Source organism: Paramisgurnus dabryanus, chromosome 18 (genome assembly GCF_030506205.2).
Source record: "Paramisgurnus dabryanus chromosome 18, PD_genome_1.1, whole genome shotgun sequence".
NCBI lineage: Eukaryota > Metazoa > Chordata > Actinopteri > Cypriniformes > Cobitidae > Paramisgurnus > Paramisgurnus dabryanus.
Window position 1 is genome coordinate 17,350,388 of NC_133354.1, and position 19,993 is coordinate 17,370,380.

Consider the following 19,993-nt stretch of genomic DNA (forward strand, 5'->3'; position numbering starts at 1 on the left):
TGTGCTGCAGTTTTACATAATGAAACCCCGTAGGCTTGAAACTGAAGCTAATGATGTGGATGTTGGCTTGTGCATCCTTGACGAATAAATGATTTAAATCCAGCACACTTCAGTGGATTGCCGGGGATTATGTTGCTCGGGCTGATGCAGACTAATTGGCCTGCTGGTAACAACGATTTGTTGCCGTGATACTCTAAATGTTCCTGTTATATGAGTGTACTGTCTCAAAACTTAAATTAACACCCCAAGAACTTTGTGTTACAGATTTTAAGACATTCAGTCTTGATGATCTATTCAGTTTTAAGAGCGATGTGTGAAAGCTGGAAAGGAGCACTTGAAACACTTCAAAAAATGTCTGATTTCCCTTCGACCTAGAATTAAAATTATGAGTCACCGCATGGATTTGTGGGTAATTAAATCTTTATAAGTCACTGTATGGTTCTTAATTCAGTAAGCATTCGAGAGCAATGTGCTTCTGGATTAGAGAGAGGCACAGTGGGCGATATGATGTTTACACCCACCCACCATTACCTCTTAAATGCCAGCACATACCCATGTAATATATCACAGTGGATGTGGGGTCAGCATAAAATATAGCAGAAATTGAAAATAAGTGCCACATCCAAATCCTCATCCTAATGAAATGCGGACAGATCTAAATGTTCCACTATGCTTCAGGCTGTATTTGTCCATTGCTGGGTGTTGCGTGGTTTTTACACACCTTCATCCTTCGTGACTCAATTCTGGATTTGTAACAGAACTCAACTAGTGCCACCAGCATGGCCAGTCCGAGTCCACCAATCAGAATGTAGAAAACTCCAGCCACATTACTGAGGCTTAATGCACTGGTCTTATCCTGCAGAGCAAAGAAGATGCTCAAATACTTACACATAAAAATACATGGACAAACACAGCACAACATATTTACAAAAAGCTCAAAATGTTCCAATCACAAATATTTAATATTTAATTTATGTTGTAGGACATACAAAATAGGCTTGATTTTAAACAGTTATGTTAAACTAGAATCATATAATATTTATTCTGTCACTGTAAACATAAAAGCAATAAAAAAGCATCTGATCAACATACTATTAAAACATGCAAATTCATGCGTGTGTTGCAAGCTTGGGATAAATATAAATCTTTCAGTAATATCTCTGTATGCTTAAACCGCATAGCATTATTAATTAAAAACACTAATAATATCAATATCTCCCCCTTTAACATTTTAAAGTCTGCATCTGATATAAAATAAATGCATGTTGGCTTTATAAATTAAACCATGCATGTCTAAACCAGTTTATGTCGCCTGTTTTTATTAAGGGTGTAATATCATCCAAAACTCATGGCTTTCTCACTGTCTCTGGTGGAGGATATCACTCCAGGGGTATAATAGTGGGAGTAGTGACATGCATCTGTCTGGCGACCATATTAAGGTTTCATCCACTGGCATGCACACTGTTTTTGGACGGAGACAAGACAGCACTAAAGGACTCTTAAGGGGGAAAGCAATCCAGTTAGAGGTGGCATTTCATGGCAACGCTTTTCTCTCCAGACTGTCATTTACTCCTGTTAAGATGGATGGATGTCATTAAGCTTTATATCGTATGTTGCTGTTGTTATGGGGTACGTACAGTGAAGATAAAAAGTTAAGGGACAACGGGGAAATCATTTCAAGCAGCATCTTCAGGTTTTCAGTTTCAATTGGTACCTCTAATCAAAATCTGCTCATTTCAGAACACTCTTAAAAATAAAAAGTGCTTCATGATGCCATAGAAGACATTTTGGCTAAACGGTAACATCTGAAGAAATACTTTATTATTATTTTACTATTATTCACTTTAATATTATTAAGTGTAAAAAAAAATTATTTAGACTATGACAAGGTTAAAACAAACGAAAAGTTCAGATTCAAAGAGCCCCTAAGTGCGTCTGACATGTTTTCTGACATTTTTAACAGGTTTTTATGTTTAGCTTCAGTAATTTCACTTTAATTGGGATGAAAATGTTAATAGTCAGTAATTTAAATGTCACTTTAGGCATTTCATTGGTATTTAACAAATTTGACTGTCTTTCGCTTCAAAACCCTCGCTTCAAGTGCATGCAAACTTAAAAAAAAATGTCTCCAGCCACTCTTCACAGCCCTCACTGAATAAAGGTAAAAGGCTCAAAAATGTGGTAATATGTTTGGCAAACCCCCTTCAACCAGGTAAAAAACTTTTGCACATGCCAGTTATTCAATTCTTTCTCCATTCACTTAAACACTTAAGTGGCGTTTAATGGATTCTGCCTACAAAGCTGTATTTCTCAATGGCCTGAGGCTGGGATTAAATGGATTTGATGCAAATGTATTTGATAAACTTATGATACATACTGAGAGAATTCGGTCAATATCACTATCTCATTTTTTACGGAGGTGACGTTAAGCGGCTATTGCATCTGAGCTCTTCAAACGGTTCATTAAAGAACCTTTGACTCAGTGGTTCTTTAAAGGTCACATAACACACATTGTTTCTGCTTATCTCATGTTAATCTTAAGTACCCATAGAGTAGTATTGCATGCTTCATATCTCTGAAGAGTCATTAGTTTTATCAGATTTATTAAAGACGGATCAGCTGAGCTGCTACTTTCCCGGAAAAAAACGAGCCCCTGGAGGCGTACGATGGGCGGAGTGAATCACGTGCAAGCAACACACACAAAACATTATCCCGCTATCTCTGGACAACTTATGATTCACTACATGTTCATGTCATTTACATTATATGCACTTACACGCCGATTGCAAAAAAAAAAAAACACAGACATTTGACGCATTCATGACCCCATTTCAACAAAATCCAGTTTTTAACAAACACACTCGCACAACTTGGGTGCTACCACGGATCAACCAACAATATCCATTGTTTCCATCATGCTGGATTCTTCATTGGGAGGCTGAACAAGCTTAAATTTCCGATGTTGGTGTGTGTGCGCTATTCCGCTTAAAATGCCCATATAAGGACTTCCACTGTACTTCCTGCAGTAAAATTGCCTATTAAAGAAATAAAGCAAGATTGTTGTACGAACTTGTACGGACCGTGGCGAAGTGCATTCGACACAGAAATACTCATATGTCCAACTGCTTTTTTGACACTTTGACTATATTTGGCATCAGTGGTGGCCGGTTACTTCTTTTTTCGAGGGCGCTCAATGCGAAGTTAGTCCCAACATGTATCTAGCCCATCATGTGTGTGGTTCCTTTTTTCCATTTATGTGTTCTGCGCATCTATAGATCCTGTGTGCATAACGTGTCTTGTCAAAATGAGTGCCTGCTGCAGACGCGTCTAAAGGGTTTACGATAAAAGACACGTTCGCGTTTGCCAGATCCTCGCATAATCTCGTGCGTAATCAGAGTTTTCTGTTAAGTGAGTGTCTTGCGTGTATTTTGTGAACGTGAGCGTCTCTTATATCATAAATGGTTTTGACGCGTGTGCAGCAGGCACTTATTTAGACAAAACACGTGATGCACATGGTTCACATGACGCAACAAACACATATTTTGAATTTGCGCCCCTTGGATAAGCAGTCACGAGGCGCCACTGTTTAGCATGACGTATCCAACTCTTTAACAGTGTTAATAAGTCAGATTGTATGAAATAGCTTTAACCCCCCCTCCCTTTAAGGAACCAAAATTGTTCTTCTATGGCATCGCTGTGAGGAACCATTTAAGCATCTTTCTTTTTAAGAGTGTAGGCTGCTTATTGTATAAGGCAGAACTTGATTATTATATTTTAATTGATTTTCACAAGTGTCTGTACATAGGATACTCTTCTACAACTGAGAGAATTAAGCTTATAAAAAACTTTATGTTTTGACTTTTTAAACATTTGTGTGTTATCTTTTAGTGTGTACATTTACAATTTCCATGTCCTCACCAGGTCTAGTTTCTTTATCTGATCATCATCAAATCCCAAACAAATTTTTGATTTGGTTATATTTTTCATTTGATTCTTTGAAATCAAATACAACTGCAGTAATTAAGAGCGTAAAAACACTAGCCGCAAGCGAGGAACCAACAGTGAGGCAATACGAGTAAAGAAAAGCCTACATTGCCTATGTCTATAAATATATCACAAGCATCACATTCTGTAACGTGGGAAGTAATAGAGGCCAAACAGCAACATGATGACAGGGTGGAGCGTGTGTCTCTGGGAAAATGGCAGATTGGAGACAGAGCGTTGGCTGCGCTGTGTGTTTCAGAGAAAGGAGGACAGGGCCCTTAGTAAAGCGCTAAAGCTGGATCTTTAAGTGAGGGGAAGGACCAATAAGTGAACTGACCTTTCTTGCGGAGTCCTTGCTTCCACATTCCCCCTTATCGTACCACCATTTGTTTTTCAGTTTGTCTAAGACGGCTTGCTCATTGAGTTTCAACACCGCTAGGTTTACGGGGATTCTTCAACCAGGAAAATAACATAAATAACATTACCCATGTTATCTTATGTTATTCAGCATTTAAGCAAACAAACACCTACAGTATACTTATATTTTGATGTGTTTTAAATGTCTACAGATAAATAGGAAGAACAAAACAAAGAACAGCACAGTCACAGAGTTTGAATATAGTGCCAAAAGTGATATGCATTAATACTCCATCTAGCTTTGTGGCCTTTCTCCCTACTGCAAGATGTGTATTACTATATCACTTTGGGTAACCGGCAATAAATAGAAACACTCGGATTTGCATCGGTTGGTGCTCAATTGATAATGCTTCAATGCATTTAGGTCTTCAATCACAAAAATCTTCACGTCTTAGAGAAGAGAGGTGCATAAACTGCAGCCGAGGTGTTTTTTAGCAATGTTTGCCGGTTACCCCCCCAGGGTCGTGGTTACCCGCTGGAGAGCTCATTTTGGGTCTGACCTTGGAATCCCCTCCTCCGCTGCCACACTCTCCCTTGTCGTACCACCATTTGTTTTTCAATTTGTCCAAGAGGCCCTGCTCGTTCAGTTTTAACACTGCCAGGTTTACTGGGTTTCTTGAAATGATAAAATAATCCGTGTCAGCATTGGTGATATGATACGGCGAGGCAGAGGCTGTGTCAAATAAAAGTGAGTCTATTAAGTCGTAGATAAACAAAACATAAAACTGATCTGACTGCGTGCCTGGCTATGCTGGACTTGTTGATGTGATATTAGTTGTCTTGTGTTGCACTAAAGTGTGGAAAAAAATGCACTGTAAGAAAATTATAAGAGATTTTACAGAGAAAGACCTGGATTGTGGCTGAAGAATAAGGGTGAATTGGCGATGCTCTGGGTGGCCTTTGACACGAGTAAAAGGATTAATTCGTCAATATTACTCTGGAAAATATTTGCAATTAAATAGTAAATTGCCCAAATTTCCATATTTTGGGAATTCCATTTGTAAAACCAAAGCATGTGTAATTCACCCCATTCTCATCCCTCTGGTGGTGCCTTTCTTAGCAAAACCGCTGACTTCTTTCTGCATCCCTTGAGACAAGGGAAGAAAGAGGCCAGTGTGCTTATGGGTGACTAAAACAAAGCCAAACTTTATCCATGAACATTAATCTGAGATCTACAGGGTACACAAGACAACGATGTCAGGACAACACAGTGTCGGATGAGAAATGATTTAGATGAAAAGCTTTAAAGTTCTTATCAGAAAATGCTCTATTGGCTAGTAGTATGTACAGTATGTATTTATGTTGTTTGTACTTGCCTTACAAATCAAACATTTATTTAATCACCCCCAAAATATTATTTGTGCACCTCAGTGTGGTTAAATAAACAGACATTTGTTTTAGAAACAGGTGCATGTGGAAGATTTAATCTTTGATTTGCATGAAATCATGGTCAAGTCTATTAAATGTAGTACAGTGTGTTCTTCAGCTGCATATGCAAATGTTCAACTTAATAAAGACTTTGCTGCTGGCAAACTATAGCAGGTTTTGTTTGGCAAATGTACATATCAGCTTAATCCTGCACTTGTCTTTAAAGTGACCAGAGGGTTTAAATAAGCAATACAATGCTTACAGTCAGAATTATTTTTAGTTTTTAAATAAGTATGAAGCATTACATTAATGTGGTAAGATGGGACATGGAAATCATGGTATTCGCACATTAAAGGAATTTGTTTAACCAAAAATGAATTTTTTTACACATCCTTGTGTCGTTTTTTTATTTCTCTTGTGGAACACAAAAGGTGCAAAACATTGCTTTTAATTGCTCTCACATATACTGAAAGGGAATGGGCACTGGGTATTATAAAAGTAGTTCATAAACTCAATGTACAAAATGTGCAAGATAGTCTTAATTACTATTCATCAGCATAGTACATAAACGATATTTCGTTATTTTTCTTACACAAAGCTTTTGTTATTTTTTTATTAATTTTGGAATATTGCACACAAGTAAAATGGCCCACTTTTATTAGGCATGTGTGTTTTTTATTTGTTATTTTATGACTTCCCACTGCCAGCCTCAATTCACTTTAATTATTTGAAAAGAGAAGCCAAGATATTCTTCAGAATAGTTTCCCTATTGTGTTCCAAGCAATAGAAAAGCAAAACAACATTCATTCAGATAAACTATCCCTTTAACATTGAGAAACATGTCATGAAGGTTGATGGTACAGAACACACACAGACAGTGTTCAATCAACACATTAAAAGAGAGATTACAGAGGAGATAGTCTAGATATTAATATGTTTGATTAAAAAAATCACTAAATGATTATTAGATTAAAATTTTAATATTACTCTAGAGTTTGACATTCCTCGCATATTTCTCCAGTGTAAGCTCTCAGATATTTTTTAAATGAATTATAATCATTATTAAAAATGAACATGTGTTTGTTAGGATCATTTGGTTTACCTCAGGGCGGATCCTTTGGGTGTAGCTACTCCATAGCCCTTAGAGTCCAGATTCCCTCCCACCTTCATTGTGTCACATGGCTTGCGTTGCTCTATGTATTCGTTCATAGTGGACTCCAGCAGATAAGCATACTTCCCTTTGGACTTTCTCACCCGCACGACTCCTTCATCTGTTGTCTTCACGAATACAGAAGGCTCTGCTGCCTTCATGTAGGACCACATCTTCTCAAACACTGCAATCTTGGACCTCTAAGGATATAATGGGTTAAAATGTCCATGAAACAAGTCTTGCAGACATAAATATGCTTTTTGAGGTATATATCTTTGACATGTTCTATTGTTCAATGGCTATGGTAGGAACGGTTTAAGGATGTCAAAACAAATAGCATTTTTGGCATTTCTTTCTCTGAATTGTAAAGTACTTCCTTCTTACCCTGAAGAACTCTTTGGTGGATCCTCCATCCAAAGTCCCATAGGCAATCTCTGTTTGTTTCGCCAGATCTTCTGCGCTTTCAATGGGTGACACCATCCTCTCCACTGTAAGAAAGGCAGCTAGGTTGGCTGTGTATGAGGAGATGATAATCAGAGTAAAGAACCACCAGACACCTCCAACTATGCGACCCGAGAGAGATCTGAAAGAAGTATAACAATAAAGCAGGTGGTTATTAACCTGAAAAATTGCAGTCGGACTGATAATAAAGTGTCCCATTTTAACTTGATTTCCCCGTGTAGCACTGCTGGAAGTTCCATTTATTGCTAATGCGTTTACTCGATTTGACATCAAATTTTAAAATAGTTTGAAATTGGTCTGTGATTTCTAAGTGTTAGGATAACGGTGTGCAGTATAGAAAATGGATGGATAATAAATAGTTCAATAACATGTCATCTACATCAAAAGTTTTCTTTAATGATAAGCACATAAATTTAGCCAGGCACAAAAATGGTCCCAAGCTGTCACTGGGCCAGTACCCTTTATAAAGGTCCTAATATGTTCCATTTAAGCACAGATATGTATACATTGGTACCAATATGTACAGTCTTGTTCAAAATAATAGCAGTACAATGTGACTAACCAGAATAATCAAGGTTTTTAGTATATTTTTTATTGCTACGTGGCAAACAAGTTACCAGTTGGTTCAGTAGATTCTCAGAAAACAAATGAGACCCAGCATTCATGATATGCACGCTCTTAAGGCTGTGCAATTGGGCAATTAGTTGAAAGGGGTGTGTTCAAAAAAATAGCAGTGTCTACCTTTGACTGTACAAACTCAAAACTATTTTGTACAAACATTTTTTTTTCTGGGATTTAGCAATCCTTTGAATCACTAAACTAATATTTAGTTGTATGACCACAGTTTTTTAAAACTGCTTGACATCTGTGTGGCATGGAGTCAACCAACTTGTGGCACCTCTCAGCTGTTATTCCACTCCATGATTCTTTAACAATTCATTCACATTTCTTGGTTTTGCTTCAGAAACAGCATTTTTGATATCACCCCACAAGTTCTCAATTGGATTAAGGTCTGGAGATTGGGCTGGCCACTCCATAACATTAATTTTGTTGGTTTGGAACCAAGACTTTGCCCGTTTACTAGTGTGTTTTGGGTCATTGTCTTGTTGAAACAACCATTTCAAGGGCATGTCCTCTTCAGCATAGGGCAACATGACCTCTTCAAGTATTTTAACATATGCAAACTGATCCATGATCCCTGGTATGCGATAAATAGGCCCAACACCATAGTAGGAGAAACATGCCCATATCATGCTCCATGCTTCACTGTCTTCACTGTGTACTGTGGCTTGAATTCAGAGTTTGGGGGTCGTCTCACAAACTGCCTGTGGCCCTTGGACCCAAAAAGAAAAATTTTACTCTCATCAGTCCACAAAATGTTCCTCCATTTCTCTTTAGGCCAGTTGATGTGTTCTTTGGCAAATTGTAACCTCTTCTGCACATGCCTTTTTTTAACAGAGGGACTTTGCGGGGGATTCTTGAAAATAGATTAGCTTCACACAGACGTCTTCTAACTGTCACAGTACTTACAGGTAACTCCAGACTGTCTTTGATCATCCTGGAGGTGATCATTGGCTGAGCCTTTGCCATTCTGGTTATTCTTCTATCCATTTTGATGGTTGTCTTCCGTTTTCTTCCACGTCTCTCTGGTTTTGCTCTCCATTTTAAGGCATTGGAGATCATTTTAGCTGAACAGCCTATCATTTTTTGCACCTCTTTATAGGTTTTCCCCTCTCCAATCAACTTTTTAATCAAAGTACGCTGTTCTTCTGAACAATGTCTTGAACGACCCATTTTCCTCAGCTTTCAAATGCATGTTCAACAAGTGTTGGCTTCATCCTTAAATAGGGGCCACCTGATTCACACCTGTTTCTTCACAAAATTGATTTTTCAGTGATTTAATGCCACACTGCTATTTTTTTGAACACACCCCTTTCAACTAATTCAACTAATTGCCCAATTGCACAGCCTTAAGAGCGTGCATATCATGAATGCTGGGTCTCATTTGTTTTCTGAGAATCTACTAAACCTACTGGTAACTTGTTTGCCACGTAGCAATAAAAAAATATACTAAAAACCTTGATTATTCTGGTTAGTCACATTGTCCTGCTATTCTTTTGAACAAGACTGTATCTCTGAAGTACTAAAATGAACTTTGTGTACGAAGATATTCTTTTTAAAAGGATACCATCCCAGTGACAGCTAGGGACAGTGTTGGGGGTAACGCATTACAAGTAACGTCCATTACGTAATAAGTAATGAGTAAAGTAACGCATTACTTCACACATTAATATTTTAGTTTTTTTTAAAGTAATGTGAGTTACTTTTCAGTTTAATTAATTCAATAAAAAAATAATGTACTGAATTAAATTGAATGTAGTCACGTATAATTACGCACACTAGAACAGTTTGATTTAAAAACGGAGATGGCAGGCCAGAGCCTATGAACTTCTCAGTCATAAAAAACACCTGCAAGGCCTGAAAGAGATCAAGCCTCAGCCAAGTAAGAAAAAATAACAGAAAAGTAACGTAATTAGTTACTTTATTAGGGAGTAACTTAATATTGAAATGCATTCATATTTAAAGTAACTTTTCCCAACAATGGCTAGGTACAATTGTTTGAAGATGATTTAAAATTAACTGGAACTTTACAAAACGTTGCCATACAACCGTGTTTTTGATGAAATCTGAGCATTTGACCTTACACTTTATGAACATCTTTATCTATATTTTAGTGCCCTCAAATATTCAACACCTTTTTATTCATTCACTGATCCCTTTGCGTTAAATTAAAATTTATCTGTGTTCTACTTTCGGATAAATGCTGCACCACTAGCCGTCTTCACTTTCAAGGGAAATATATTCTCCTCATATCTTCCAATGATATTATCAGTTATACTAAAGGGGCCAATAAAGCACTCTGAATTTCAATAGGCAAGCAAAATGTCTTGCATTAAAGACTGGAAGTTGTTAAGATCTATGCCAGTAAATGAATTTCATATGTACTAATTAACATACATGGAAAAACGAATACTAACAAATCAAAAACAAAAGCACTGTAATTTCTCTCCTGAACCACTGTCTGGTTCCTAATAAGCCATAATGAAAGTTTTATGAAATAGTCACAATGATCGACCCATGTCCATATGCGGAGAGTTATCAGATAAAGAAAGATACTGCCCATTCATCAACCTGAATCCCTCCCCACATACACAAAAAAATGCAACTATTACCACAATAAAAACAATAATAGGGTGGGTGTAATCCAGTAACCAATTTGAAACAACACTAAACAACACCAGTCAAAAGATTAGCAAAAACAATTAGTTTTTGTGTTTACTAAAGCAGGATGTTTATTTCAAATCCTGTTTGTTAAAATGGTCTCTCTACTGCAAGAGCTAATCTCCCTTTGACTCTCTCACTTTTCCAGTCCCCCTCTTGTCCATTTCTGACTCAGCTGATAATGGTGAGATATGAAGTTGACATCCAGTCAGTCTGTCAAGCAGAAGGATGCAGCTGTTTTGAGATTCAAGTCCACCTTTATAAACATCAAAGTCAGTACTTCACCACTGTTTGCAAACAGATTTATGGCTGCAAAATTGTTTTTACAATTATTATCCTAAGTTTGGTTTTGCATTATCTTCAAATGACATTTGTTGCATAATGTTACACAATGCATAATAATAATACATTAGGAATGTACAGTCGATAGCAATGACTAATTTGGAAGAAAGATAATCATGATTGTCAGGCACTTTTAACATAAAATATTATATTGTAATGGCCTGCAACTTTTTGTGATATGAATGAGTACCAAATCATTAAAATAGGCTAATTAAAAATATAACCTTTTTAAAAAAGCTGAAAAAATGACTTTGAACACCAAATGTACCTGCAATTATATAATCACCTATAAGCAAAAATCCTGATGTAAAATAGAGACTTTGGTCAAATATATCCACAAGTTTCCTGCGTCCCATGAGGCCTTGCGTCAAAAGTGGGCGCGTCTTCCGGTTCGAAGTAAACAAGCGGGACGCATAGCCGGACGTGACACTCATTCATTCATTAGTTGCCAGCCAATATAGCTATAGCGATCCAAACTTCCTAACGATGTGGGAACACAAGCTCAAGAAATAAAAAAGGTTTTAATATTTACCCTCCGCAGTAGATGATCATGTGTTGGCTTCTTTTCCACGAAGTGAAACAAGCACACAAACAAGTGTTTTGGGGGTGTTTTTAAGTTTAAGTTCTTCAGCCATATTTTTTTATTCATTGTCTTTTGGGAAGTGATGGAAACTGTACAGGCGTTGGCAGGAACACTCCGATTTAGTTTTAAGGCTTATGTCCAAAACACTCACATTTAAGCCACTAACTTAGTTTATTCCGGTTATATGTACAACCACGAACAGCACATGTTGTTCCTGAGCTCCGTAGCGACAAGATTTGCGACTTTAAATAGTAAAAAAAAATTTCCGAAAAACACCTAACCTGTTCGCTATACACCACACAAAATACCATTGATACACTACTTCCGCCACCTCACCAGAAGTTTTACCCACTTTCTTTTTTAGAGTAACGCCCCCCGGAAACAGGTGGATAGTTTGATCAACATACAAAAATCAGAAACAATTTGCAGACAACTTTTTTAATTTATGCCATTTTTACAAAAGAAAAATATTTTAACTGGAGGATATTTGCCGCTCTGATTTGAGAGGTCAAATTATAAGATCTGAAAATCCTTCAGAATGCATAATGTAAACATTTCATTACACATAACTTAACCACATAACTAATGAATGCTTAGCATAAATTAGCAGAATATTGGTCCTATCCTCAAAGCAAAAGACTCTCACAATGGACCAACACATTTAACCTCCATGGACCTCCACTTTTTACGGCAGACTCAACAAATTTAAAAGCTTCCCTGTTATTCTATATTGCAATGCTGCTAAATGTCCATTTCATTAAAGTCATTCCGATGGGAGCTGTTGGGAACGTTGTGACATGCTGAACATCCAATAAACACTACAGAACATTTCTGGACACTGGAGATGGCAGGGTCACCTCTACAGTGGGAAATTCCTGATCGAGGCAACCCTTGAGGCTTCTTTGCCTGCATATGTATTGTGAAATGACATTTATGTGAGTGTGACCTACATGTGTGACCTAAATGAAACGTGTGTTTGACCCACTGGTGTCACTGTGTATGGAAGTGTTTGTAAACGGGAGAGTATTCTTATACAAGAGAAAGGGAATCTGGTTAAAGCAGAAGTGACAGTTTAAAGCCCAGGGGTAGAGGGGGCACCACTGCACCAGGGTTGAACTGTCATGCCACCCTCCTAATGGCACACAACATGTATCACCACCTTAGGGTTACATTCACTCTCTCATACACACAGAGATCCTGAAGCGCTGATTATTAAGCTCTGATTATTCTTCAGCAGGTGTAAACAGACAGATCAGTGGCCTCCAGGCCAGTTGAAGTCATTATTAAATTCGACTAGCCTTTTCCGAAGCCTTTTCTAATCGTCACATACATGATACCATGATCCACCTCTTATACCATGTGATTCTCAATAACAGTTCAGCAGAGGTTATTCAGAGGACATCAGGTTCTGCTTTTGAAAACACTGACAACTATATAGAGTGCCACAGGTATGACGTATTTTTGTAGGCCAACCCGGAAGTTAGCTGGACACCGGTTTCCTCGCAAAAAAGCCATTCATTTTTCCCATAGACTTTTGGGTTTTTGGAAAAAATAAGCTCTGTGTTTAACAAATGTTTATGACACTTAGATGTTTTGTCCAACAAGTTAATCTTTACAGAGTTTATGAATTTTAGAGTGTAAATGCATTTACTAAAACTATAAAAGATTAATTTTGACCTCAAACTAGTATTCTGCTAACTTCCAGGTTAGCCTACCAAAACCGCCATCCCTGCACTCTATTATCCTATATATTATCTTAAAAGGACACTCCACTTTTTTTGAAAATATGCTCATTTTCCAGCTCCCCTAGGGTTAAACATTTGATTTTTACCATTTTGGAATCCATTGAAACTGTTTAGACTATTAGCATTGCGCAAAAAAATAAGCAAAGAGTTTCTATATTTTTTCTATTTAAAACTTGACTCTTCTGTAGTTACATCGTGTACGAAGACCGACGGAAAATTAAAAGTTGTGATTTTCTATGCAGATATGGCTAGGAGCTATACTCTCATTCTGGAGTAATAATCAAGGACTTTGCTGCCGTTACATGGATACAGCAAGTGCAATGATTTTATGCAGCGCTGGAAATACTCCCCTTGGTAACTTTCAATAGCAGGGGACTATTTTCAGGCACTGCATAATATCATTGCCCCTCCTGCAGCCATGTTACGGCAGCAAAGTCCTTGATTATTACGTCAGAATGAGAGTATAGTCCCTAGCCATATCTCCCTAGAAAATCTCAACTTTAAATTTTTCGTCTGTCTTCATCAGACATGGGGACTTGTGACTTGGTGACTTGGACTCGAGTCGACTCGAGTCGCTATTTTTGTGACTTGTGACTTGACTTGACAAAAAATAAAATACTTGAGACTCGACTCGGACTTGGAAGTTAAAGACTCGGGACTTGACTTGACTTGAGACACAATGACTTGAATGACTTGAGTGTTAATCACATCATGTTTTCAGTTTAAATATAAAATATATAAATTATTTTAAAAAATAAAGTCGACCCAGCTGGAGCGCAGGCTGAGAATGGTGTTGTCATGACTGAATCACGACACTATCATTCGTCATGCCCTCTCGTACCTTACGCACACCACGCCCACTTAGATCAGATATCAACATGTCAGCCGGAGGGGTACGGAGGGTCATCGCTTTTGGCTTCAACAAGATTGCAAAAGACGAACAGTGCTTTGCAAGACATGCAACATTAAAATCACAAGCAGCCAGAAGGCAACCTCCAATTTTGGTCGTCATTTAAAGAGCCATTATGCCCAGTAAGTGCTTGTCAATTTGTTAATATCTGGTTAGTTGGTAGTTAGCTAATGTAATAATAGCTAATGTAGCCCTGTGTAACGTAGCATACTGTGTTGGGGACAAATGTGGGCAAAATAATTTTGATTTATTTTTTTAAATACTTATTTTTATTTTTGAATACTTCTTTTTCAAGTTTGCCACCTGAACACACACACAGAGAAAAATTACTTGATTCTACAATGTTAGGGGCGGTTCACATGTCGCGTCTTTTGCACGCTCAAGTTCGTTATTTCAAATTTAAGCGCGAACGGAAGAGATGCGACGCGCTCTTTTTTTCTGGGCACATGTTTGAGAGAGAGAGAGAGAGAGAGAGAGAGAGAGAGAGAGAGAGAGAGAGAGAGAGAGAGAGAGAGAGAGAGAGAGAGAGAGAGAGAGAGAGAGAGAGAGAGAGAGAGAGAGAGAGAGAGAGAGAGAGAGAGAGAGAGAGAGAGAGAGAGAGAGAGAGAGGGGAGAAATGTAACAAAGTTTAATGTTGTACGTGAACTGTGTTTGAGAGAGAGGGAGGTGTTCAGAGAGGGGTCTGTTGGATGTTAAGCTGTTATTTGTTTTATTTGTTAAATAATTTATGAAGTTACAATTTTGTTTGATTCCAAGATGTATTTTACTGAACATGAGTATTTACATTGCAAATCCAAATTATTGTAATTTACTGATAGTTACTTACTGTATATCTTGTCACTTTATTAAGATCAGATTCTGCAGGTAAAATTACAATAATAAGGTGACTTGACTTGGACTTGACTTGACCTACTACAGAACTTGACTTGACTTGACTTGACATAGCCTGTGACTCGACTTGACTTGACTTGCCCAAGAAAAAAAATACTTGGGACTTACTTGAGACTTGAAGGTTCAGACTTGAGACTTACTTGAGACTTGCACATGTGTGACTTGGTCCCATCTCTGGTCTTAATACACAATGTAACTCCAGAAGAGTCAAGTTTTAAATAGGAAAATATCGAATCTTGTTGGTTATTTTTTAGCGCAATGCTAATGGTATAATCAGGTTCAATGGATTGTGCTAAGCTATGCTAAAAGTGGTACCGCCAGACCCGGAGATCAGCTGAATGGATTCCAAAAATGGTAAAAATCAAATGTTTAACTCTAGGGGAGCTGGAAAATGAGCCTATTTTTTTAAAAAGTGGAGTGTCCCTAATGTAAATATTACAATAATTTCAAACACTTTTCCTTTCCTGTTATCTGTTTTCTGGTCAAAAACAAGTATACTAACAACATAAATCATGCAAACAATGCTTTAAGAAATAACTCAAACTTCAACAAATGCATGAATGAGTAAATAAAGAATTATTTGACTTATTTACAGATGATTTCTCTACCATCAGGTGTTTTTTGGGCAGAATCTCAAGTGACTGCTCACATAAACACACACAGTGTTTACCAAGCCTCTCTGCTGCAGCACTCCAGTGTGCTCTGAGACGGTGTGATGCTAGTGGACGTGAGAGAGATAGTAAACGATAGAGGTAGTAAACAATGTTCACTTCCCACTCCTGGATGATCATGTAAAACGAGAGCAGCTGTAGGTTGATTTATTCATTTATATACTTTATCATCAGAGTCATGTCAGACCGCCATGCTTCAGTAATTCTCTCGTGTTTTTTTTGCGACCAGCTTGAGGCAAGCTAATGATCTGTGCCATCTCCTCATGACTTCAGATTACTGCAGCGCTCAAACGGAGTTAATTGCTTTGATTGCCTGCGTGCTTACAGTAGCTTTTCTATCGATGTCAGCATTGAGGGACATTAAAAAGGTTTTGTATCTGGCACCTTTATAAGAAATTACCGAAATCCATTAATTAGAAACTAATCAGAGAATCTGAACGGCTAACATGGAGCAAGGGTTCTGTTTGAAATGCTGGCACAGATGAGTTATGATGAATATCAATGCGAGCTCTGAGTGGCAGCTCTGACATTTGTCGAGGACAAACAAGTTTCCTGTCAGAGATAAATACTGTAAGCAGCCTGGTGTCATTTCTCTGCCCCACACACTCCTCATTACTAAAGCACTCATGCCAAATAACCTTTTATATAATGGTGGTCTCTAATATGTTTGACAAATAACCTTTCAGGTCTGAAAGCATGGGACACAAGCACCCTTATGTATAAGAGTGTTAAGAGATTCAAAGTATTACAAATACAACTTTCTATCCAAAAACAGTTTACCAACAACACATGAAGTCTCATGCTGTGAAGAGCAGCACTTTTGGTCACCATCATATGTTGTGTTTTGGATGGTGTCTTTACTTTTACATTTACATTTCAAAGCAACTTACGGTGCATTCAAGCTATACATTCTTTTTTTATATAGGTGCTCAGTAGGATCGAACCTATGACTTGTGCATTGCTAACACAATGGCTGGACTTACACAGCAAACTTGACAACCAATTTCAATTTGTTGCCTGTATTTGATTTTTTTTTTAGTTGTTTTCATTTGCCAGCGTCTGATTTTGAATGGTGCATTACACATCTTGACCGGGTCTGCCTCATACACCTTAAAAAGTGAAGCCGCTGGCTCTTTGATCAGTACACGTCATAAAGAACTCCGTGTATGTTTTAAAGATCGCTCTGCATCTGATCTCTATCAAAAGTCCTTTGCAAAAATTGAATTATCTCTGCTTTTTGCTCAAAATTGGGTGTTTTTGAAGAAACCTACCCATATTTGAGAGGTGATTACAAGAGAACTAATGAAGGTAGGATGAAACGTTTTTTTTTGTTTGAAAGCAGAGGGTCTGTTCTTTCATCTGATATATTGTTTGTTTATATATTTAAAGAAGAACATTTTCTGGAAGGCATTAAACTTTTGTGAAAATCATGAAAAATGCTGGTGCTGGCTGGCAACTTTTTTAAAAAATGCTGGCGGGGAAAGAGTTAATTTGAGTAATTTTACTCGATTTAGCTAGATTAGATGCAGATTGACTTTCAAATGCAGACTGACCACTAAAATTAAGACTACAAATGTTGCCCTGAGGACATCTCTCACTTGGCAAAATCAGTTCGAGCACATTTATTAGCTGGTATATACCAGATTTATCAGTATAGAGTAGATCATATCATATATTTAAATGCATGAAAAACATGTAAATGCGACCAAAGATTCATCAATTACAGAAGCATCTTATGCATCTCATACCTTTGAGGAACTAATATGCACTCTTTAGGAACAAAGGTGTACTCTTTGAAAGGGTACTGCTTTCTCTGAGAGTGTACACAAAACTTTATATATGGTAGAAATATGATATAATGCCTTTACATGATTAAAGATAAATTGCTTTGAAACAACATTTTCTCTCAAGAAAATTGCTTTTGAAAGTAATGTAGCAATGTTTTGTTACGGCCTTCTGCCCGCCCAGAACTTCAGCACTGCTGCTTTAGCTCAAAGGAAGATGTGATTAAAGTTTTCCTCAGCTAGAAACGCTGAGAGTGGAGACAATCACATCTGTCATGGAACGCTCCCTGGCAGCCTAACCTAATTTGAGCATGTTCCCCTCAAGCCAAGGATATACATGTCCAACCAAAATGTCAAACACTTGCTGAGGAGCCAGTACAGCCAGAGGCTTAGGTCCTATCTGCACATAATGAGGCCAGAAGACCCTATCAGAGGTGTCAACGCTGGCCTAACCTGTGCTTACACTTCCCCCTATGACTAATGGTAATGAAAAAATTGTGTGAACAAATGTCAGTTCGCTCAAAGAAGCACTAAAGCATCAAATAAGGTGCTTGGAGTAGAAAGGTCAGGGCATGTTGAGCCACAGGACTCTTCCTGCGATGTGATACGGATTTGATCTGCAAATCAAAGACCTTGAGACATTGTTTTTCTTTAATTTTCTGTCTGAACTCCACTGCATATTTATTTATTTAGAATATGTAAAACTGCATTGTATATTTTGGTCCATGTTCTCTTTATATTTCTCACCTACAGAGTCTGAGCTGCCAGTGTTTGCCAACTTCAAGTTTCTACAACATTCAAATTTTGGATAATTTAAAGCCCTTTAAGACCTGTATGCATGGCACTTAAACTTCTGCTTATCCTATGCATTCAAGAACCTCAAGTCTTCTAAATACTCCATTGCTACCCTACTTTAAAGAGTAGACTAGTTTAAATCAGCAAGAATCTGTTTATCATCTTAATGCATTCCCTGGAAACTGGATCTAGACACTTAGAAAACACTTTAACAGCATCTTCCTGCTTCTACTGTCATGTGTGTGATGCCTCATATGTCCAACATAATATGTATTTTAGATACCATGCACACTGAAATTAAGATTGTATACCTCATTTTCTATTTTACAGACGTTTTTTGTGAAAGTGTGAAGTGTAATGACTCAACAAGCAGCAGTGAAAGATGAGAAAAAAATATGATTATATCGATTTGCCACCTACCTTGGTGATATATCGCATCCTTGCTGCATAAAGGCTCCCAGAGAAAACCACAGGCTGTTGAAGATCCCAAACTCATTATTGTGCTCCGGTTGTTTTTCTTGCTTGTCATCTCGCTGATTCTGATTCTGACCGTGTTGATTCGGTGACTGGTTGGCTTCTGGTGACGGTGGTTGGTTTTGATTCTGGTTTTGCTGTTCCGTGCCGTCGTCTTCATCATCTGTATGCCACTCATATGGACTGAAGCGGCTCACAAGGAATAGTACCACACTCACACCGATATACGCAAATACGATGCACATCCAGATCTCATAGGCCAGTGGATCCAGAAAAGAGAAGACACCTGGTTTGGACTTGGTGGGCTTTTTGATCATGATGGATATGCCAAGACTCATGAAGGGCTTGGAGAAGTCGATGACCTCCTCTCTGACCAAAGTAATGGTGAGGGGTGCAACAGCCACATCTGCTTTCTGTAAGACAACAGGATTACAGCATTAACCAAAAAACATATTGTTTTTGTATGTAGGTATTACAAAAAAAATCTAAACGTTTAGCTTTACAAGATCCACAAAGAATACACTTGAATTACAAATCAAGTAAAAATATTTATCCATCAATTGTACACTGTCAAATAAAAGATACAAGAAGGTACAAAAGTAAATGTAAAATGTAAATATTAGGACCTTCTTAAGTACAAGAAGGTACAATCCTTGTGAAAACTTTTGTTCCCTTTTTTAAGAGTGTAGAAGCAGCTAAACGTATAAATAACTCCAAGTATTATGAATCATAATATAGTAAAGTCAGTATCCTCCAGAGAATCTCACACACGGTTTCAATGCTTGTAGCCATAATAATGTTGTATTTTCTTCAAAGAGTGGAGAAATATTAAATGTAGAGATGAGATGATCATATTCATACTATTAAAAATAAAGGTGCTTCACATGCCATATAAGAACCAGTATAGGCTGTATGGTTCCATAAAGAACCCTTAACATCTAAAGAACTGTTTCACAAAAGAATCTTTATCGTGATTAAAGGTTCTTTAGGCTAAAAGGGGGTTTACATTAGCACTTCTGATGTGCATCCGGGTCCATTTCACGTCAGAGTTCGGTTCGTTTGGATGATATAAACACTGCTTCCCTGAAAGGGTGGTCTGGGGTATGGTTTGTGTGGACTGCCGTACGGTTCGCTG

General features: G+C 37.7%; 1 protein-coding gene across 5 annotated transcripts in view; it reads right to left on the reverse strand.

Annotated features, from left to right (window-relative positions):
• gria1b (glutamate receptor, ionotropic, AMPA 1b) overlaps positions 1–19,993 on the reverse strand; it is a 55,067-nt gene that overhangs the window by 3,532 nt on the left and 31,542 nt on the right. Inside the window, exons 11-16 of one of the 5 annotated variants that reach the window (XR_010544104.1) lie at positions 18,805–19,271; positions 7,304–7,502; positions 6,872–7,119; positions 4,902–5,016; positions 4,322–4,436; positions 722–856 (exon numbers count right to left, since the gene is read on the reverse strand). Coding sequence is in view for 3 of the 5 variants with exons in the window: in XM_065287034.2 (XP_065143106.1) it covers positions 722–856; positions 4,322–4,436; positions 6,872–7,119; positions 7,304–7,502; positions 18,805–19,271 (1,164 nt within the window). In the remaining 2 variants the exon portion in view is untranslated. The other 4 variants (XM_065287034.2, XM_065287033.2, XR_010544105.2 and 1 more) reach the window with 4 other exon arrangements.